This window comes from Notolepis coatsorum (genome assembly GCF_963971535.1).
Source record: "Notolepis coatsorum genome assembly, chromosome: 4".
Lineage (NCBI taxonomy): Eukaryota > Metazoa > Chordata > Actinopteri > Aulopiformes > Paralepididae > Notolepis > Notolepis coatsorum.
In genome coordinates, this window is record NC_140168.1 from 50375781 (window position 1) to 50399476 (window position 23696).

Here is a 23696-nt window from a genome sequence, read left to right on the forward strand (position 1 = left end):
TGCAAACACACTTTAGGTTCTAATTTTAAGATTTATTTTTTTCTGTATTTTACAGCTTTATTTGTAGATAGGAAAGTTGGGTGAAGTGTTGGGGAAGACATGCAGCATAGGTTCCGGGCCGGATTCGAACCCAGGACGCTGCGATTACACTGCGAGCGCAGCTACGTGGTGCGTCACCATGGTGCCCCAATACATATAATTTATATCCTTTCAGGGCCAGATCAGTGTAGCCGGGTGCTTTTTAGTCAAATAAGAATTTCTTTAGCCGAGGACAGACTCACAGTAGGCTGTGTGATGGCACAGGCGTGGCGTTTACATGACTTTTGAGGATACAGTGTCTGTTTACATTGTTATGGTTGTAAACGGTGAAATAAAATGGACCGGAATTATGATGGAAGTTGCACAAAGCTCATTCTTCATGTGTCTTGTTGTTAGGCTGTTTTAAATGTATGGCCCAAAACTTTTGAGTGGGGCTATTTGTGTTTAATCAAAATCACAGTGAGTGGTCTAATTTCCCACGGGATAATAAAAGTATTTCTATTCTATTCTATAAAGGAAATATAGGTGCGGCTCAGGAGGTCGAGTGGTGGTCTGTTAATCTGTAGGGGTGTCACAATTCATCTACCAAATCGAGTAAATCGATTACAAAATTAATTGATAAAAAATGTATAGATAAAAAATTACTGCGTTGATGCTTCGAAACATTTCATTGTTGGCTGTTAAATGTCCCATGTGTCTAGTCTGACGTAAATAGAAAAGAAGAAGAGGAATAATTAAATTCAGAAGCAGCAAGATTGTTAAAGGCTCAAAAAAATTGTCAGTGCACGTCAGTCAGTTAAAAATTGTCAGTGCACGTAGCTAGTTAGCTAGTTAGCTGGATTTCAGTGAGCATTCATGGGAGAAATAAAATGCAAGTAAATGTCATTGAAAATGTTCAATTGACTGCGTTGTTTGGATGAAAATGAATCGTTTGGATGCATACACGTAGTTTAATTGATAAAATAATTGTTGGATGAATCGATTACTTAAATAATCGTTAGTAGCAGCTCCAGTAATCTGAAGGTTCCTGGTTCAATCCCAGCTCCTCCCGTCAGGGTGTTGAGCAAGACACTTTTAACCTCTAACTGAAGCAGCAAATCTGAAGGTTCCTGGTTCAATCCTGGCAGGGTGTTGAAGTGTCCTTGAGCAAGACACTTAACCTCTAACTGCTCCCGACGATGAGCAGGTTGGCACCTTCCATGGTTGCCTCCACCGTCTGTGTGTGTGTGTGTGTGTGTGTGTGTGTGTGTGTGTGTGAATGGGTGAATATGAGGCATATGTTGTAAAGCTCTTCAGATAAAAGCACTGTATATAATAATAATAATAATAATAATAATAATAACTTTATTTGTATAGCACTTTTCATACAGAGGTTGCAGTTCAAAGTGCTTCACAACAGTAAAAAATACAGGCATAAGCGAGCAGGGTAAGGCAAATCACAGTTCTTCAGTAATACAAATAATAAAATAGAATAGATTAGATAGAGTAAAAAAGTGCAGTTTAAAATAGGCTAAAAATAATAAAATAGAACGGACAGTAAAAAAGTGTGATAAGATTGTTCTAACATACAACAGAGCATCGCTCTAACATACAACAGAGCAGTGCATCGCTCTTAACACTTAGGGCTAGATCCACAAAGAATGGATTGCACGGAGCAAGTTGCACCCTTACTTACAATTCATTATGAATTGAAAATGGGGTACCCTGATGTAAACAAGACGAAAGTCTTTCTCTGGTCTGCATCCCCTTAACAATTGTGTGTATTGAGCCGTACTGTATTGTACCCATTCTGCAATCTGTTGATAAAATCTTCATTCAATCAATCAATCTGCACAGTGATTGATTGAGAATTGTATTAACAGATTGCAGAATGGGTACAATATTCTGCAATCTGTTAATACAATTTTCAATCAATCACTGTGCAGATTGATTGATTGAATGAAGATTTTATTAACAGATTGCAGAATGGGTACAATACAGTACGGCTCAATACACACAATTGTTAAGGGGATGCAGACCAGAGAAAGACTTTCGTCTTGTTTACATCAGGGTACCCCATTTTCAATTCATAATGAATTGTAAGTAAGGGTGCAACTTGCTCTGTGCAATCCATTCTTTGTGGATCTAGCCCAAAGTTTCTTTACAAAGTTCTAACATACAACAGAGCATCACTCTAACATACAACAGAGCAGTCCGTCGCTCTAACTTACTCTTACTCACACGACAAATCTCTTAACTTTGAGTTTCTTTACAAAGTTCAGTTTTGAATTACAACAGAGCAGTGCATACAGAGGTTGCAGTTCAAAGTGCTTCACAACAGTAAAAAATACAGGCATAAGCGAGCATAAAAAACTAAACATTTAAATACAAAGGGATAGAGAGGTAGCAAGGTAAGGAAAATCACAGTTCTTCAGTAATACAAATAATAAAATAGAATAGATTAGATAGAGTATAAAAGTGCTAAAAATAATAAAATAGAACTGACAGTAAAAAAGTGTGACAACAGAGCAGTCCGTCGCTCTAACATACTCTAACATCATACAACCGACATATGAATTTGATTGGAAGTGTATGAAAGTAGGTAGGGTAAGAATAGTGCAGGTAAGGTACAATTTGTCAGGATATCCCTGATGTTTCATTGAAATGCCTGAAGCTGTCTTTTGAAGATGTCTAGCGAGTTGGCTTCCCTGATGTTTTGGGGTAGTTTGTTCCACAGTTTTGGGGCATAGTTGATAAAGGCTGCATTACCGATCCTCTTTTGACTGTTTCTGGGAGTCTCTAGTAGTCCAGTAGCTGATGATCGCAGTGTTCTTGCTGGCCTCTAATTTATTAGAGTGTTGGCGATGTAGCTAGGTCCCTGTACATTTAGCGCTTTGTATGTAAGGAGAAGGACCTTAAAGTCAATTCTAAATGTTACAGGAAGCCAGTGTAAAGCAGCTAAGACTGGACTAATGTGCTCTCTCCTTTTGGTTCTATTTAGCAGTCGGGCTGCAGAGTTTTGGATTAACTGAAGCCTCTCTATGCAGTCCATTTATCATTTACTGTTTAAAAGGGATTCTTAAAAAAACTGTTTAAGGCCAGTGTAAAAAGGCACAATAGGTCTTATGGATGGGGAGTCTCTGGTGGGGCAAGCCAAACCAAATACCATACAACAAAATTAACTACTCATGGTTATGTTGTTTTCATGTGCTCTGGCTGTTGTTAAGTCTTGTCTTATTGTTACCAACTAGGCCATACCACAGTATGATTGAATTAGGCCTATCAAAATTATAGCTCCACATTGTGTGTGTGTGTGCACCCACATGTCTACGCGGGCAGGAAAGTCAATGCGTTCCTTGTTGAATGTGTAGAATTCAATAATGTTCCATTTTCTGCCCACCATCATATTAAATAACAGTAATGCAATATGACAGTCATTGACCGTGTGTTAGTGGTAAGACATGCAGGAGTGTTCTGCCTCTGCAGTGCTTTTCCCTTCGCTAGCGGACTCACCGCCTCTATCTGTTCCGCGTTACAGTTCCACATTGATATGCCATCATTATTGTAATAAAAAAATAAATAAAGATTGGTAAATAGTTTGCACTCTGATATGGTTGCGTAAGATAAATACACACGAGATGAGATATATATAGGATATGCTGATATTAAAACTAAAGGAATGTCCACACCGAGGCTTAGGGATGAAAATAATCTTCTCAGATATGAATAATTTAATAATGTAAATGTACAAAACTAATGTGTCACCACATAGGTGTAGGGTGAAACGTTTGGGGTAAAGAGGGCAGGGCAACACCTGGGTAAGATACCTTCTTCAATCTGCTATAAAGAGGGCAGGGCAACACCTGGGTAAGATACCTTCTTCAATCTGCTATAAAGAGGGCAGGGCAACACCTGGGTAAGATACCTTCTCCAGTCTGCTATAAAGAGGGCAGGGCAACACCTAGGTAAGATACCTTCTCCAGTCTGCTATAAAGAGGGCAGGGCAACACCTGGGTAATATACCTTCTCAGTCTGCTATAAAGAGGGCAGGGCAACACCTGGGTAAGATACCTTCTTCAATCTGCTATAAAGAGGGCAGGGCAACACCTAGGTAAGATACCTTCTCAGTCTGCTATAAAGAGGGCAGGGCAACACCTGGGTAATATACCTTCTCAGTCTGCTATAAAGAGGGCAGGGCAACACCTAGGTAAGATACCTTCTCCAGTCTGCTATAAAGAGGGCAGGGCAACACCTAGGTAAGATACCTTCTCAGTCTGCTATAAAGAGGGCAGGGCAACACCTGGGTAAGATACCTTCTCAGTCTGCTATAAAGAGGGCAGGGCAACACCTGGGTAAGATACCTTCTCAGTCTGCTATAAAGAGGGCAGGGCAACACCTGGGTAAGATACCTTCTTCAGTCTGCTATAAAGAGGGCAGGGCAACACCTGGGTAAGATACCTTCTCAGTCTGCTATAAAGAGGGCAGGGCAACACCTGGGTAAGATACCTTCTCAGTCTGCTATAAAGAGGGCAGGGCAACACCTAGGTAAGATACCTTCTCAGTCTGCTATAAAGAGGGCAGGGCAACACCTGGGTAAGATACCTTCTCAGTCTGCTATAAAGAGGGCAGGGCAACATACCTGGGTAAGATACCTTCTCAGTCTGCTATAAAGAGGGCAGGGCAACACCTGGGTAAGATACCTTCTCAGTCTGCTATAAAGAGGGCAGGGCAACACCTGGGTAAGATACCTTCTCAGTCTGCTATAAAGAGGGCAGGGCAACACCTAGGTAAGATACCTTCTCAGTCTGCTATAAAGAGGGCAGGGCAACACCTAGGTAAGATACCTCCTTCAGTCTGCCATAAAGAGGGCAGGGCAACATACCTGAATCCTGTTTATAGAGGCAGGGTTACCAATCACTAGATACGTAAAGGTACAGGACCAATAAAATACAATATGCTCAAATCGGACATTACAAGCTAATGCTAGAAGGCATAATGATAACAGATGACTATATATATATATATATATATATATATATAGAGAGAGACAAAATTATCACATTTCAATATGTACAAAATACAGCAGTGAAATAATGTACTTACAGCATATGATAACAATCAATATATTCACCATACGTCAAAAGATGTGTCAAAACGGTACTGTATACTGTATTAGATGAAGCAAATCAATAACGTCTCCTAATTAACACTATGATCGCCGGGAACGAGTTTTCACGTCATTCCGAGCCATGCTCATTCTGCCGAAGACGCCGTAACTCGTCTTTGATGTCAATATTTCAAAAATCTGTCATCGAAATCATATTTCCTTTCCGGAGCCCTGAGACACACTGCTGATCTCCTCTCAACTCTCTAGCGGTTCAAGAGCGCCATCTGGTGGCCGATCGGCAGATCGCCAACCGGATATTAACCTTTGAACCGGTAGTACTCATCCAAATGTGGTCCGGCCACTCGCTATAGCTACCGCGACTCCATCTTGAAACACTGGATAATAGATAGCTCGCCCTAACTCAATAAACAACGTTATTTGGACGTATATACTATTATACAACCTGGAAATGGATCGGGCATTTCTACATCCCATAATAGAAAAAAATCTGTTCCACGCTCATCTGCCAGCGGCGCGAGGAAACCACGGTAAGATTCAGCGTTATTTTCTAACGTATTCTATACTAACTGATCTGATGAACATATGACCCACTCTGGATGAATCATCTAACGCTGCCCACGGAATTATAAACGATCCCCCGTCCATCCGGTCATCATCAGATGATATGTAGTAACTCCTAGAAGCACGTCCAGTTGAAACTTTTTATCTCGCACAGATTCCTACCAAACTGTATTTGATCATCAATATAATGCATTTAGGGCTATAAATCACGTTCTGAAGAAAGCTGCAGAAAACGATAAAAACATACTTATACTTTAGACCATATTTTAGTATGAATATGTGAATGTAAAAGTTTAACGTTGCTACACCCTGAACAATACATATAGGACATTGAATGGGCCATAATAATGGCAATGTAGCAATAGAATTTAAAAAGTTATAGCCCTGCAAAGAAGGGGAACTTCTCCATAGACAAATAGAGCTGGCGAGGGATGGTAAATTATTAATTTAACCCATGGCGATTAAAGTGTTAAGGCCTGCAGGGTGGAGAGATCAAATCCATTTGCACTCTGTCTGTAATGGACGTTGTTCCACATCCCCTCCCCTGCGTGGTGTGTTGATCACACAGGAAGTCAGAGCGGAAATAGGGTTGCTGGCATCTTTAAAATGACCTTTCATCCCCTCTCTTGATTTTGTTTTCAATAATCCTTGTTTTTACTTGTCACCATTATATTGAAGTCCACACAGGGCAGGAAATCCGATACATTACATTACTAGAGTTGCATGTAGTCTTATATCATACCGTGGCTAACAAAAGTACATGTAGGTGTGCCTACATGACTCCTTGCATGCTGAGGTAGGAACCTGTCATTTGGGTAAGGTGTCCAGAGTCTGGCGATGGGTTATGTGGGTCCACTCTAACCAGGAAGTCCTCCATATTGTTTCTGGGTCTGTAGTGACAAAACAGAGGTGGTTGAGCAGATGGTCTTTGACATACAAGATCTGATCTCCGTACATTTGTATCTCCTGGCTCATAGAGGAATAAGGGGTAGCACAAGTCACAGAGCTTTGCTCTGTCCTGGCCCATTGATGTCTGTATGGATGCACCGTATCGAGGACTGTGTCCTACCATCTGGGATAGGAACGAGTAAGGAAACAATCATACCTTTCTATGACCTTCTGCTCAAAGCCTGAGGTGCTGCAGCAAGTATCTTTTTTTTTTATCCACTTTTTCTCCCATTTTCTATTTTTCTCCCATCCCAATTTCGTATAATCCAATTCAACCCTCCCCTGTCTCGAACGCTGTTTCTTGCCTCGCACAAGCCGGCTGCATTATGGACATAGCACGAGTCCCCTCCGATACTCGAGGTAACAGCAGTCGCATCTTTTCACCTGCACGGCTCGATCTTTCAGCGTCAGGGGTCTGCGCTTTGGAGGGGCGCCGCCCCCATCGCCTCCTGATTCTACTGCGCAGGCGCACCAACCGACCTGTAGGAGTTGCTGTCCACAAAGCCCGATCCCCACCCATCAGTTTCCCACCCCCTAATACTGCCAATGTGTATTAGTATGGACGACCAGCTAAACTGAAAGCAATGTGGAGCGCTGGGCTCCAACAGGCGAACCCAGCGTCTCCAGTATTCGTGGTGAGCGCCTTGCCCACTGCACCACGTAGCCGCCCGTGCTGCAGCAAGTATCTAAATAACGTTTCAATCTCACAAACTGAGTATGGAAGGCCCCTCGTTAAGGGAGTAGGATGTGCACTAGATGCATGAAGAAGAAGACTATTTCGATCAGTTTACTTGGTGTATAAAGTCGAGGATATACTTCCTGCGTTCAGGCTTGTCCTGGTGTCCAGAAATGTCACCCATGGAAGGTGCCAGCCTGCTCATCGTCGGGAGCAGTTACTGTGTAGAGGTTAAGTGTCTTGCTCAAGGACACTTCAACACCCTGCCGGGATTGAACCAGGAACCCTCAGATTTCTGGAGCTGCTACCAATGATAATTTAAACAATCAGTCTTGCTACCCTCTGCAGTATACGTGATGGAAGGGACCATAACATTGATATATATATATATTATATATCATTATATATATAATGTATGTATGTATGTATATATATATATATATATATATATATAAACAAACACGAAAAGTATCAAATGTTTCAAGTGGGGCTTTCCAAACAATATCATCCAAATAACCACACCATAGTGTCTAATCAGAAAATGGAATGTTATTCCAAATATGCTTTTGTTCTAAGTAGTCCATGAATAAGATTAGCATAATCAGGAGAGAAAATGGAGCCCGTAGCTGCGCCATGATTCTGAAGATGGGAGTCGGTCTCAAATAGGAAATCATTCTTCTAGATCAATATTGATACTAAATCCAAGACAAAATAATTGCATGGGAGTTTTTCAGGTCTCTGAAACAAAACTGTAATGCCTCCTCATACGGTAAATGTGTGTAAAGAGAGGTAATGTTCAAAGTAATCAGATGTAAATCAGACTCGAGGGGCTCCAGTTTGACATTAGGCAGTTGTCTTAAAAGGTCAGTGGCTTCTCTTAAAATACCATCCCTCTAGTGTGAAATAGGTTCAGTAAGGCTGACCTGGGGGGTGGTCAAAGGACATAGTATATATAGTGACAGACCAAGTAATCAGGCCCATATCGGCGACGGTGGCTCAGGAGGTAGAGCAGTCATCTGGTAGTCGGAAGGTTCCCGGTTCGATTCCCGCTCCTCCCGTGGAGCGTGTCGATGTGTCCTTGAGCAAGACACTTAACCCCTAAATGTCTCCCGATGTGCAGGTTGGCACCTTGCATGGTTGCCTCCGCCATCGGTGTGTGAATGTGTGAGTGAATGTGAGGAACAAAATTGTAAAGTGCTTTGGATAAAAGCACTATATAAATTTACCATTTATAACTGCACCTGCATGGCCGATTAACAAGAATGTTAGTACTCCCCCTTGTGTCAATCCCGCAAGTGTCAACTGATTTAAAAATAAATACAAATATATTTTTATTTTCCATTAAAAAAAGGTGCTAATGTTCATCCACTAGATGTCGCACTAGAACACCAGCATGTAATTGATCCAATCAGGTGCATTCCACATGAGGAAATGGGAAGTAGGGAGGGGATACATGCCTGCAACATGTAATTGTAAACGACAACATTCAACATTTTTTTAATGATAAATTCATTAATCAATCATTCTTTTGGGAGACAAATCCACACTTTTCTAAAAGCTCTATGGATATATAATTTTTTACTATTACTATACATACAAATGTTATCTATAGCACTTTTTTTTTTTTTTTATCCACTTTTTCTCCCATTTTCTATATTTTCTCCCATCCCAATTTCGTATCATCCAATTCAACCCTCCCCTGTCACGAACGCTGTTTCTTGCCTCCCACAAGCCGGCTGCAATGTGGACTAAAAGTCATACATAGCACAAGTCCCCTCCGGTACTTGAGGTAACAGCAGTCGCATCTTTTCACCTGCGCAGCACGATCTCTCAGTGGCGAGGAGTAACGCGTGGGAGGCTCACGCTGCCCCCGACACTTCCTGATTTTACTGCACAGGCGCACCAACCGACCTGTAGGACTCGCTGTCCACAACGCCCGATCCCCACCCATCAGTTTCCCACCCCCTAATACGGCCAATGTGTATTAGTATGAACGACCAGCTAAACTGAAAGCAATGTGGAGCGCTGGGATCGAACAGGCGATCCCAGCGTTTCCGCATTCATGGCGAGCGCCTTGCCCACTATGCCACGTAGCCGCCCCATCTATAGCACCTTTTTAATGATTTATTTATTTTATATACATGTTGATTTAAAATAATAAGTAGAGATCAGATCTACTAAACAAAAGAAGAAAAGAAGAGACATGTTTTTGTGCTAATTTGTTATTATGAAATAGTTATATTTGATCAGATGCAAAAAGGAAAATCATATTGGCATTAGACAATGAATTAGACCTGCTCTCTAAATATCAGTATCGGTATCAGCCATTTAAAACCCCACATCGGTCGACCACTACTTCTGTAGCTTTGGGAGGCATATATCACAGGAATGGTGGGATTCGCTTTTGGCTTGTGGCCATCCTGCGCTGCTTTATCTAGAAAATGATCCAGTTCTTCCTTGAAGATGTTTGTTGTATCCCTATCCAGCTTGGCATAATACTCATTGGTCAACTGAGACTGAATCTCAGATACATAATCCTTCTCATCGATCAAAACTAAGCCTCCACCCTTATCTACTGACGTGTAGACAGCATTGCCCTCAGAGACGGTGGTCAGAAGACTACGCTCCGTCTTTCCATAATGGGCATGTTTAGAGGACTGCTAAATGGTCTATGTCTTTGTCTAGCAGATTGCAAAAGGTTTCAATGGCTGCATATTGTTAACCTGAGGACAGACGGTGCTTTGATCCTGGGGGACGTTTTGCCCGAGGGATCAGCATTACAGTAGGGTTCTACCTGAGGGATCAGCATTACAGGGGTTAATAGGAGGAGGGGGGGGGGGCATTTATTTAGTTTAATATCAGTGTGTGAGCATCTATATCTCTTAACTTGTTATCATACATGATGTTATAATAGGTAATTATGAAAAAAGCACAACATAATATGAGTATTGGTACAAAACATACTACTGCCTGTCTATGCATACTGACGATGTTATGATGTATTATAAGCATGAATATAATGATATAGGGCTGGGCAATGATTGAATACAATAATTTATCATCTTTTAATGGGATCATGTCATGATGAAATTATGGTATTGAGATGTTGTGATACATGTACATAATTCTGTTAAAATGCACATGTCTAACAAGCACATATTAACTCAAACTTCTCACAAGGATGTCATTTGAAAATTGCAGTTTTGGTTTTATGTCACACTTCACATTACCACACTTTTCCACGAGATTAACATGAACTGGATTACATAACCTATGATTTCATGTACTGTACACGAGCAGATATCGTGATCTATATATCGATAGAGGGAAAAGTCCTTATGGTTATCGTGATATTGATTTCGTCCATATCGCCCCAGCCCTAGTAGCATCATGCATTATATATACAGACATCATAGAAAGAGTTACCTCTATGTTTATGTCAGTGTCAGGCTCCGTGTACCATCTGCCTCAACATGGTGTTGCCCCTCAGTTCACCCGTCGGTCAGCCTCCGGAAAAAGACGGGTTCATCGGGGTGCGTTTAACATTGATGCCTGTCTGCCAGTGCAAGGTGCTTGGAGAGAGGGAATACGCTACCGCAAAACAAGCCTCAGTCAACCGCAGAATATATAAACATTGTTGTGACTGGGGCTTTGAGATCAGAGGCTTTCATTAAACGGTATGATTCTTTCTTTATCTCTACACACGCCCCCCGCTCCACTCTGCGTCCCTCTCTCTGTCTTCTCAGGTATGTCTGCCCCGGAGGCAGACGTGATTTATGTTGTGAAGGATGTTTATAATCACAGTCACGCCGCCCCTCCAGAGGCTCGTCGATGCTTTCAACAGAAGTCTGCCTTGTTATTCTTTTAACAAGGGCTGTACTTAAAAAATCTACGTTATTGCCTCAGTGTCAGAGCTGTGTGTTAGAATCAGACTATATGAGCCTAGATGTAAAATAGTCTTTTGTTTTGATGCAGCCTAAGTAGTCGTTAAGAGTTTCCATTGCTGGTTCATTACATGGTTATGGCCTGTTATTGCGTGTTTATTATATCATTAGACTCATATTAGTGTATCAATACCTTTTTAGTGCGATGTGATGCCTTTTTGAAGTTGTGACATGTGTCTGTAATGCCTCATTCGGCCTGTTCTACTGCTTGGTTTGAACACATTTCTCTGTGACAGCTGAGTTTATCTGGCACGACACGATCAGTTGGAATTAAGAGTTGTATAATTGCAATTATTATAATTATAATGAACTATGTTTACGTGACTCCACCTTGTGTCCACCGTCTTTGGTTGTCTGGCCCTAGCTCTATTGACAAGCTTTGTATGTTTATGTTGTATGTATACAAAGCTCTATAAAGAACCACATGGATTCTGAGGGTAAAATAATAAGTAAATTCTTTTTTATTGCTAGTTTGCATTGTGTTTTCGAAGGGATCAACAGAAAGCTCAAAGAGTCTCAACGAGGGCTGGTGAGGTGAAAACTAGTGCTGTCAGGCGATTTAAAAAAGTAATCTAATTAATTACAGGATTTGTAATTAATTTATCTAATTAATCGCATTTTAATCGCATAACCATTTTAGGCCTGATATCTATAATCATATTTCAAATTGCATGTGTCCGGATGGATTCATTTGCTTAGATTTTCAGGTCTGGTTAATTTTAGCATGGTGTTATTCACAGTTTAAAAAAAAAAAAAAAAAAAAAAAAAAAAAAAAATGTGAATTGATATTCTCATTTGGTTCATTACAATTTACTCAAGCCTAGTAACAGACACTGGGAATACATTCCCTGAGATCCATAAATGTCCCTAGAATCAGATACCAAGAACATGCAAATGGACAATTAAAAAAAAAGTTTGTAAATGTTTATTCTACGTTCTTATGGAATGAATGAGATAAAAAAAAAGAAATTAATAAAAAAATATATATTAAAGTTATTATTATAATTTTTTTTAATACATTTTGAGTTAATTTTCATAACGCGATAATTTGCTGTGTAATTAATTAATCTAATTAACGCGATAAACTGACAGCCCTAGTGAAAACACAAGCCGCTGCTGAAATACAGTATAAAATGACCTTTTTCTCTCCAAGTCTCCTTTCAAATCCTATATGTAATGTATACAAAGCCCGTCAATGGAGCTAATCTGACCCGTGAAGATTCAAGATTCAAGAGGTTTATTTGTCACATACATATCAGGGCATACAGTGAAATGCGGGTGGCCATGCCTGCTTCGATTGTGCAAGAATACAATAGTAAGTCAAATAAGTAGAAGATAATAAAATAGACATAAAATAGACATGATAAAATAGACATGTTAAAAGTCCTCAGATAAATGTGAATGCGTCATCTGGCAGTGGCACAGGGTTTATGGTGGTGAATAGAGCTCACTTCGGCGATGCGGACTATTCAACCATTTTAAACATGTGCTGCTGTAGACGTTGCTCGATTCACTCGTGCCCCGCTACCAGCTTTGCCCGCCCGCATGGCGTCAAAATATCACGCATATAAACATGACCTTTTGGTGGAGTGGAGTGCTTTTTGACACATTTGACAACATTCCTCTCTTCCGTCCCCCTCAGCTGCCCAATGGGGTGACCTACCACCCCAACACTCACCAGGACCGGCTGGGCAAACTCCAGGAGCACCTGCGCATGCTCTCCATGCTCTTCCGCAAGCTGCGCCTCGTCTACGACAAGTGCAACGAGAACTGCGCCGGGATGGAATCCATACCGCCAGAGGTGAGAGGCTGACCTCGTGGCACAGCAGGGTTCCTGCGCTCATGGAAAACCTGGAAAATGGAATAAAAAAAGAATGGAAAATGACACATGACACGTCCAAAAGGTTTTGGGAATGATGTGGATGTTTTGTTTTCGCCCAGGCAAATTACTTTGGTACCAAATTATTGTTGAAAGGAATCCCAACCTGAGCATGACATAAAAAATATTGCCACTGTGTGAATATGGTCAATTGCTGGCCAAAGCCACGCTTAGGGCATTCACATCAACTATTCAGCAATAAGATGTATCTTTTGTATATAGAAAGTAACAATTATGCTGTGGCCCATGGAAATTGCTCTAACTTTCATGGCATAGTCAAGGGATCTCTGTCACAGACATTTTGGTCTACAGGTCTCTGTCTACAGTAGGGGTGGGGAAAAAATCGATACGTAGTAGTATCGCGATACTTTGCGTGGCGATACTGTATCGATACAGGGACGCCAAGTATCGATATTTAATTATTCATAATTTTTATTTTATTTAATAGTACAGTAGTCCACACACACACACACATGTGCATTCAGTTAAGTTGGAATATGACTGTAATACAAACAGTTCAGTTTGTCAGGTACATGCAACACAGATTACAGTGTTTACATCTGTCTGCTTGAGAAAATACCATGTTCTGCAATAAAAATGATTGAAGTGAGATGAACAGACTGAACTTTATTTTATTAGATAAAACATGTTGACAAAGTTTTACTTTGCAGTTGAAAAAAGATAATAAAATAAATTTGATTAAAAAAAGAAAAAAAAACGCAATACTATCGTGACGCAAGTATCGCGATAGTATCGTATCGTGAGGTTTCTGGCGATTCCCACCCCTAATCTACAGTACATATTTTCCACTAGTGAAGTTGCATGTTTGTAACAGGATGCATGTAGCCTTTGATGCAGGTGTTTCCCATCAGTCACATATTTCTGGTTTGGTGGGGTTTTCCCGGCAATGTGTATTGTGTACCAGTGTGTGTTGTGTATCAGTGTGTATTGTGTACCAGTGTGTGTTGTGTATCAGTGTGTATTGTGTATCAGTGTGTATTGTGTATCAGTGTGTATTGTGTATCAGTGTGTGTTGTGTATCGGTGTGTGTTGTGTACCAGTGTGTGTTGTGTATCGGTGTGTGTTGTGTATCAGTGTGTATTGTGTATCAGTGTGTGTCTTGTGTACCAGTGTGTGTTGTGTATCGGTGTGTGTTGTGTATCGGTGTGTGTTGTGTATCGGTGTGTATTGTGTATCAGTGTGTGTCTTGTGTACCAGTGTGTGTTGTGTATCGGTGTGTGGTGTGTGTTGTGTATCGGTGTGGGTTGTGTACCGGTGTGTGTTGTGTATCGGTGTGTGTTGTGTATCAGTGTGTATTGTGTATCAGTGTGTGTCTTGTGTACCAGTGTGTCTTGTGTACCAGTGTGTGTTGTGTATCGGTGTGTGTTGTGTATCGGTGTGTATTGTGTATCAGTGTGTGTCTTGTGTACCAGTGTGTGTTGTGTATCGGTGTGTGTTGTATATTGTGTATCAGTGTGTGTGTTGTGTATCGGTGTGTTCCAGTCCCATTTGCTGCTCATTTGATGGATCACAGGTTTTCCCACAAACTACCTGCTGGCTTTTAGAGTTGGGAAGCTGTTCGTTTAAAGGAAGTGGGTCATTGTTACGCCCCTTCTCATGCACACACACGCACACGCACACACACAGTACACCCCTCCCCTTCCACCCTGAGGAACTGTTATCTCAGCCTGCTCCCTCCCTCCTGGGCGACACCATCAGGTCTCCGAACCACTGGCTGCTGCAGGCGGGTCTCCAGGGCCTCTTTACCAGCCGCTGTGGCCCAACCACCTCCACAAGCCACTCAAACACACCCCCTGCCTCACAGGATGCCCCCCGCACAGACACATCCAGACATGAAGTATGTCCCATGTACTGTATCCAATTCCATACAACACTGAACACATGCAACAACAATGCTCCGACGTGTGCACGCGCAGCCCCATGTCTTCACCTGCTGTCTGGCCCCAGTGGCCATTTACATTTACATTTACATTTAGTCATTTAGCTGACACTTTTATCCAAAGCGACTTACAAGTTCTGTACGACAAGCCATCAGGAAGGGCACAACTCTATCAGCTGAGCAACAATGTTCATCAAAGTGTTGAGTGCTACAGTGTAGGTTAGTTTATTAGGACAAGTGCATGACAGTACGGTTAGTTAGGGTTAGATTTTTTTTTTTTATTATTATTATTTTATTTTTTATTTTTTTTTAGATAATGGTTGAAGAAGTGCGTCTTTAGTCGACAGCGAAAGATTGGACGTGATTCGGCTGTCCTAACTGGGGTGGGTAGTTCATTCCACCATTGTGGGGCAAGGACTGAGAATAGGCGACTTCTCTTTGATGACCCTCCCGGAGCTTGGATAGGAGTAGGTCTGAGGCGGCCAGAAGATGCAGAGCGTAGGGGTCTTGAGGGTGTGTAGTTAGAGACCATTGACCGGAGGTAGGCGGGAGCGGTTCCCTTTGCCGCACGGTATGCTAGGTCGAGGGCCTTGAAGCGGATTCGTGCAGCAATGGGGAGCCAGTGCAGGTCCCTAAGAAGTGGGGTGACATGGGCCGACTTCGGTAGGTTTGAGATCAGGCGGGCCGCTGCGTTCTGAATGAGTTGAAGAGGCTTAGTGGCAGTGGCCGGGAGGCCAGCGAGCAGTGCATTGCAGTAGTCGAGGCGGGAGATGACTGTTGATTGGACGAGGAGTTGGGTGGCTTCTTTTGTCAGGAAGGGGCGGATCCTTCTGACGTTGCTCAGGAGGAATCGGCAGGTTCTGGTCGTCGCTGCGATGTGAGCAGAGAAGTTCAACTGGTCGTCGAGGACAACACCAAGGTTCTTGGCGGTCGGGGACGCAGTCACAGCTGCATTCTCGACTGTGATTGAAAGGTCGGTTAGGGGGGAGGATTTGGCCGGCAGGTGGAGCAATTCTGTTTTGCTTAGGTTCAGTTTGAGGTGGTTGGACGTCATCCAGGCTGAGATGTCGGACAGACAGGCCGACACACACAGTGGCTCGGGAGGTAGAGCAGTCGTCTGGTAATCCGGAGGTTCCCGGTTTGATTCACCGCTCCTCCCGGGCAGCGTGTCGAAGTGTCCTTGAGCAAGACACTTAACCCCTAACTGCTCCCGATGAGCAGGTTGGCACCTAGCATGGTTGCCTCCGCCGTCGGTGTGTGAATGTGTGAGTGAATGGATAAAATGTGAGGAACAAATTGTAAAGCGCTTTGGATACAAGCTGCTATATAAATGCAACACACACACACACACACACACATAGGGCTGCTCGATTATGGGAAAAATGATCATGATTATTAAACACGATTACTTATTGATTTGAGTATGACAACGACAAATTCTTCTCGACTAAAAGCCACCTTCCTGTCACCTTCTACAAGTTACCAAAGATGTTTCAAAATAACTGGAGAAATGTGTGGTGGCTCACAACTGAAGGAAGGGTGCGCTGCATTTACAACACAAGACAAAATGAGGAGGAACACGGCATGCGGCACAATCGTTTTATTGATTATCTTGTTTCCTTGACCGTGGGAAGCCTAAATCATAATTTTAATTTAAACTTGATTAATTGCCCAGCTCTAACATGCACATACATGCACACATACACATACATGGAGAAACACACACAGCGTACTGTGTCAGGCCATCACACAACTAGCCTATCCACCTCTGTGAGACTGGATTTATGACTGCAGCAGTCCCCTCCCAGTTTCTACAGATTGCCTCGGAGCTAATCTCTCTCCGCAGACTACCATACAGAGGAACCGAGAGAGTTATTAGTGGGAGGAGACCGGTCCTAATTTGGAACAAATTTGAGATGACTGCCAATGCCCACGTTTTCCCCCACACAGTGAATTATGGCCTTTTATTCGGAAGCAATTTTGGACGATACATTTACTAGCTGCTTCAAAAATGACACACGCCCGCAGTTAATGTCTTAAATCAAAGCCTCCCGTGTGAAGGAGCGCCGGGTGACACTTTCATCTGTTATTCTGGTCGTGGAGCGTAAACCTCGTTGGGTCATTACACCAGAACATTTGTTTGCTCCATTCCGCATTATTTAAATGTTTACCCATTCCCACCCCCTCGGGGCCTGAGAACCACTCCAGTGCTGACCAGCCAATATCTCGCTGCAGTGTGTTTGTCGGGGCTGAGGGATGTTGATTTTGGCCTCGCCTTCCCCCGCCATTTATCATCCTGGGGAATTCAGGTGCCTGACAGCCGCCCGCTATTGGCTAACCGAAACAGGAAGTGGAATCAATGACTCAGGCACTGTGACCTCATCGCAGCCTAATTAGCAACAGGCCCGCTTAATGAACAGCTGGCCTCGGATGCACACGTCAGCGCTTTTTCTTCTCTTTTTTTCTTTCTCCAGCAGTCACTGCATCTCTCTCTCTCTTCATCTCTCTCTCTCTTTCTCTCTCTCTCTCCATCTCTCTCTTTCTCTTTTCAGTTAATTTAACTGACATTTAAAATTAGTCTTGTGCTGCCAAAGTAAACAAATCTAAAAGAAAAGAAAATCTCTTTTTCTTTCTCTCTCTTTCTCTCTGGTTTTCCCTGCACAGTGAGGTCATTTAATTTACCTCTCGTCTCCTCATTGGCCTTCCTCCTCATTCTCTTCCTCCCCCTCTTCTTCTCCTTGTTTCCCCCTCGGCTCTGCCAGGCAACCTAGTCAACTCCATCACTCCATTCTTGTCAGGCGGGGAAACCACAGCCACCCTAGATAGGGTTATGAGACACACACACACACACACACACACACACACACACACACACACACACACACACACACACACACACACACACACTCTCCTTCCATAATTTCCCACCATACTCATACACATTTCACCCCCCCCCCCCCCCCCCACTCTCCAAGCTGCCAAAATCATCTCACTACTTTTTTTAAAATCCAATAGAGCGTTGACTTGGGCCTGGAATTATGTATCTAATGAAAAGAAAAAGACGTTTCGCTCCCCCTGCTTTCTTGATCTTCTCGACCCCCGTGACAAGCCCTGAGTTTGTCTAATATAATATCCTGCACGTGTCCTCTCCGTCTTCAACCCTCCTCCTCCTCTTCCTCTTCCTCCTCGTCTTCCTCCTAGCTAGACAGAATTTGGTTTGGCACACAGAGAGGTCTGCCTGGAGACTGACTAAAGCAGAGGAAACAGCCAGAGCTCTTTGTCTTCTCTGTTCTCTCTCTCCGTGTTATTTCTCTCTCTTTGTCTTGTTCTCCCTCCGTCTGTCTGTCTGTCTGTCTGTCTGTCTGTCTGTCTGTCTGTCTGTCTGTCTGTCTGACTGACTGACTGTGTCCTTGGCTGTCCGTCTCGCTTTCCTTTTTGTTTGACGTCCCTCCATCTCCTCCTCTGTCTGTCTCCATCTGTCTGTTCATCCGTCTGTCTCTGCCAGTCTGTCCCACTGTGTGTCCTCTGTCTGTCTGTTTGTTCATCCATCTTCCTGTCTGTTTATCTACGTATTCCGTCTGACCACCTCTGTTTGCGTCGTCTGGCTTCCAGACGCGGGTGTGGCTCGGTCTATATCACTGTCCAGTGTCTGTAGGGCCTCAGCCAGCTGCTAGATCTAAGGTCAAACTGCGTACTGAAGCAGGATTAGCCCCTCTCCCAAAAAAAGCCATTCCACTCTCAAGATAGCGACCACGCCGGATCGTATTTGGAGCACCGTGTGTTTTCCCACCTGGCCGCTGCTGTTATTGAGTCTCGTATGATCTAATCTGTGTTTATTATCCAGCCTGATGGGATGGTTGTGTGTTCCGGGAAGGTCCCTTTGGAGATGTTAGTTTATTTAAGTACAACAAAAAATGGCGGTCTCATGTTCCATGTGATCCCCACAGGACTATATAAATCCCCCTATTAACCACAGCGAGGCTTCTCTACCGCCGTGTAGATCATTGAAACCCAATAGGTATCGCTCTCACCTTCGGGACCGAGACAACGTATTAACCCTGAAATCAATTTGTCACGGGAGCCTTTCTTGGTGGAGTGCTTTATTGGTGATTTGCATTGGCTTCTAGTTGACTGATCCTGGGTTGGTTTCCCACTAATGGGGAGTGCAACAGCTGCTTAGGTCTGAACTGTCCATAGCTTCCATGTTGTGCGTGGCTGCATGCGGTCTGGATAGCTAGCCGCAGTACCTCACAACACAGGCGACATTCTGGGACGTTGTGTGTGTGTGTGGCAACAGGAGCGGTGTGTTCCATCTTCTCTCACCACTCGGCCGTCTGCTCCTGGTTATTATTATTATTATCATCCAGCTGACCACCAGGGGGCAGTGTGATTTAAAGCAGAAGGCAGAGCCTCCGCCAGCTCTCAGGGATGGCTCTCCCACACATCAGGCTCGTCAGATGTAGTGTCAAGCAGACAAGGTCAAGCACACAGAGCGTTTAAAAATGAATTAATCTCCCTCCACTCTCTCTCTCTCTTTCTCTCTCTCTCTCTCTTTCTCTCTCTCTCTTTCTCTCCCTGTGTTGGAGAGAAAGTGGTAAGAGTCTATGTTCAAGAGCTTACACAGAATCCCCATTTTCACCACTCCGCGGAAACAAGATTATAATACGGCGAAAGGGATATCTTGAATAGGGAAATCCACTCACGTTAAGAGATCACCCGCATACGCATGCAGCCCGGACCAATAACTGCACTTAGTAGGCATATATGTTTCATATGAAGGAACATATGAGTACAGTACAATGCTTTTATATTCTCTCTCTCTCTCTCTCTCTCTCTCCAACATGCCGTCAATGAGGTAAGATAGGCGTATGAGGACCCATAAATCATAGATTAAACACAGTTCACCCACTGCTAGTAGCCGATCTGGTAACTTACTTTCAACACACACACACACACATACACACACACACACACACACACACACACACACACACATGGGCACAATAACTCATGCAGCCACCATACTGTGTCGTTCCTCCCCTGTCTCCCTCTCCAGCAACTCATCCCCTTTGTGGAGGACGACAGTTCCAAACACGAGGAGCGTTCGGCCAGCCAGAGCCGCCCCATCACAGAGGAGAGGAGGGAGATCCTGGAGGTTAACAAGGTGAGCCCCCGCCACCTGCTGGTCTGGGAGGTGTGCAGAACGGTGTTGGGACAAAGTGGGAGTAATGGGCTAAAGAGCAGGGGGTTCTCAATGAAGTAAAAAAAAAAAAAAAAAAAATCACATCTCTGTAGATATCACATCTCTCATGCTATGAACTACAATGGCAAATCTTTTCTTTTTGTCACGTTTGCTTGTATGAGATTAAGATTGGATTAGATTGTACTTTATTATCATTATATTTGCATACAACGAGATTTGGGACTCAAATTTAAGGGGCATAAAATACTATACAGAAACATAAAATACTATACAATAAAACAATGTTACAATACAATATACAAAATAACAATATGCAAAATAACAACAATGGAATAAGCTGGACTGACTGCCGTGAAATGTGTACAGAAGTAGTCACAATGATGATGACAGGCAGGTTATTACTGTTTTTCTGAATATAAGACAGGCAGGTTATTACGTTGTTCTGAATATAAGACGCAAATGACACCTAGAAAAGGGGGGAGGGTCTTTTATATTCTGTGTGGAGTTTGCATGTTCTCCCTGTGTTCGCGTGGGTTTCCTCCAGGTACTCCGGTTTCCTCCCACACCATAAAGACATGCATGGTAGGCAGGGACCACAGATTAAAACTAGCTCATTAGCTAATTCTGGCACATTTTACATTGATGTGGAAACTGAATATGTTGATTAATGTGCACTGTCCCTGGGTAAAAAATAAATAACTTACTTAATTTAAACTTAAACTGTTGTAATTACGCTACATGTCCACTGAATCATATTAAATAAGAGCAGCTAAAATAATTATGACAATAATAATAAGCCATCATGAAATGTTATGATTCGGGGATGATATCAAGGCCTATGACTGATGAAGTAAGAAAACGATGCCTTGTTGATGTGCAGAGTGCGAATATGAAATTATATGCATAAAAAAACACTGTCTTACATTTGGGACATTACAGTAATAACTTGTCTGCCTGTCATCTAGGGCAGACCTGAATGCTTCGATACTTCAAGCCGGTAATCAACGTCAAAATCATTAATCACGTTTTTTTTTACCTTCCAAAAATAAGGAATAAAAAATGTGCTTATTGAACAAGGATATCTGGAACTCTCAGAAAACCCATCTACCCATTTAGCTCTCGTCTACCCATGAAAATGTACACTTCTTGATGAGGCTAAATATTTAGTCTCATGTAATTGTGTCTCTTGTCAGCGCAGCCTGTGATATCTCACTTAGGCAGAGTGTAGGCTACCCTGGCTCGTGTTTTCATTAACTTGTTTAAAACCTTCCCCTTCCATGACATAGATAGGCCTCATGTCTTGAGCAATGAACGAGACTACAGCATCAGTTATGACTCGCTTCCTGTTATCTGTAATGGGCTTTATCATCATAGAGTCAAGTTTTTTCTTTTTTTGCGGAAGTGATATGTATAATACATCAGTTTTTTGTTGATTGTGGATTCCTCTTGAGTGGTGGAGATGAAATGCAGACCAATATCCGTGGCTGGCGACTGTAGCCACGCGATTGCTTTGCATCCCTGCCACTTCAACCCCTTCAGAGCACTTTTTATTATTATTATTATAAAAAAAAAATCACGAAAGCTGGCTTTATTGAAATTTTCTGTTGCCAAAGAATGTGGACATGTTGGTCTTTCTGTCGCACAACCTAAACGGGTTGAGCACTAATATGCACATGTCATTCAAAGCTCCAGTATGTTAGTCTGTGTTTACTGGCAATTGTCATTTGTCTTTGTACTTTTCATGAGCAACCAATTGCACTTACTTATACAATATATGTTTGGCTATAAGCCATTTTATTTAGTGGATTAGCCTACTGCTGTCAACAAATACATGGTTTTGTTTTATATATTTTATTTCTAGGAACAGGCTGCACAGGCTATTTCTTTTTCATTATTGCCTATGAGCAGTTCAGTTTTTATAGACTAAGGCTGTGTGTCCACTCAAAGCCTTTTTTTCAAGGCGGACCGCTTTGAAAAAAGAAGAAAAAAAAGCTTTAGAGTTTTTCTGGGTCTCCCCAGAGCTCGCGCCAGCCGCGGCTCCGCCCCTTCCTCGATGAGTTACTTTGATGAGCGTGCTCCTTTCCAAAAAAGTTTAACTAGTTTCAACTTTATGAGCTGGGAGCGCTCCGCCAAAAACGCTGCCGCCCAGAGCTCATAAAACGCGAGGCGCGGCTCTGGGAAGAGGAGCGCGCCTGACGCTTCTCCAGCATAGAAATGAATGACAGAAAGGAGCTGACAACTCATAAAACGTCGGCTATGGACACAAGCCCTAAGGCTGTCATTTATTTACTTAGATCAGCGGTTTTTGGCCATGCACCCCCCGTCACCTCCAGACCTAGCTGACGCACCCCCCAATGCCCAACATAAAAAAGTCAACACAGTCTATTCATAGGCGCACTAAAGGCATCAGGTTTAATCCAATAAGAACACATACCAAAGTATGACAAACAAAATAAAATACTTCACCACATGAAAGAACAAAATGAGAATTACATGCATAGACTCAGAAACAGATTGGCCAAAAAACAAAAAGATTGGTTGAATCCACGTCTGAGATGCATCCGTAGGTGGGAAATATGTCTGTAGCTGCTCAGTGAGTTGGTTGAGGTGTTCTGTTATTAGGCCTTTTACAGGTTCACCCATGACAACTTTGTTTCCCTCCAGGAACGCATGAAGTGTAGGGAAACACATGAGCATAATACGCTGCCACAATAATAGCGCACCAGTCCCAATCGCGCGCCTATGGCATTTTGGCAGGAAGTAAAGTGCATTTTGGATACATATTTTTTTTTTTATTATTAAAACGTACGTTTTTAATTTAAAAGTTTAGTAAATGTCATGATTTACACAGTGAAAATCCCCATTTGAAATAATGTATATTAGTTACATTTATTAGTAAAATAATACCATAGCACAGCCATTAGCCTTTTCATGTCACGCACCCCCAAGAGGGCTCTCGCGCACCACAAGGGGTGCGCGCACCACAGTTTGGGAACCACTGACTTAGATGATTGCACATTTTGTAGCCAATTAAATGTCAATGAAGAGGAAAGACCTTGAAGTCTGATTTTGCCTTTGTCTCCCCCCCCCCCCCCCCCCCCCCTTCACATCGTTGTTGCCAAGCTTAGAATATTCAATGATAATTGAAGCCTAAAACAAGGTATTTGTGAGGACAGTAAACAGGATAATTTCATTCACAATATGTAAATATATACATACCTTGTTTTATTCAATGTGTTCGTATTACTGGTAGATTGAAGGAAGTTGATATCCACACACTGGATTACAGCTCCCAATTACCTTCAGTATTACTGGTAGTCTACATTCTGGTCAGATAGGCTATACTTTCTTATAGTCGGGATCGTCTTATACTATAGTCAGGGTCATCTCATATCCGGGTTCATGTAGTATAATCTCCTGCAGGCAGCCCTTGAATAAT

General features: G+C 42.6%; 1 protein-coding gene across 1 annotated transcript in view; it reads left to right on the forward strand.

The window, feature by feature from the left end:
• med30 (mediator complex subunit 30) overlaps window positions 1–23696 on the forward strand; it is a 121877-nt gene that overhangs the window by 1848 nt on the left and 96333 nt on the right. The window contains exons 3-4 of the mRNA XM_084312263.1: window positions 12918–13076; window positions 20111–20218. Coding sequence (XP_084168389.1) covers window positions 12918–13076; window positions 20111–20218 — 267 coding nt within the window. The remainder of the gene's footprint in view (window positions 1–12917; window positions 13077–20110; window positions 20219–23696) is intronic.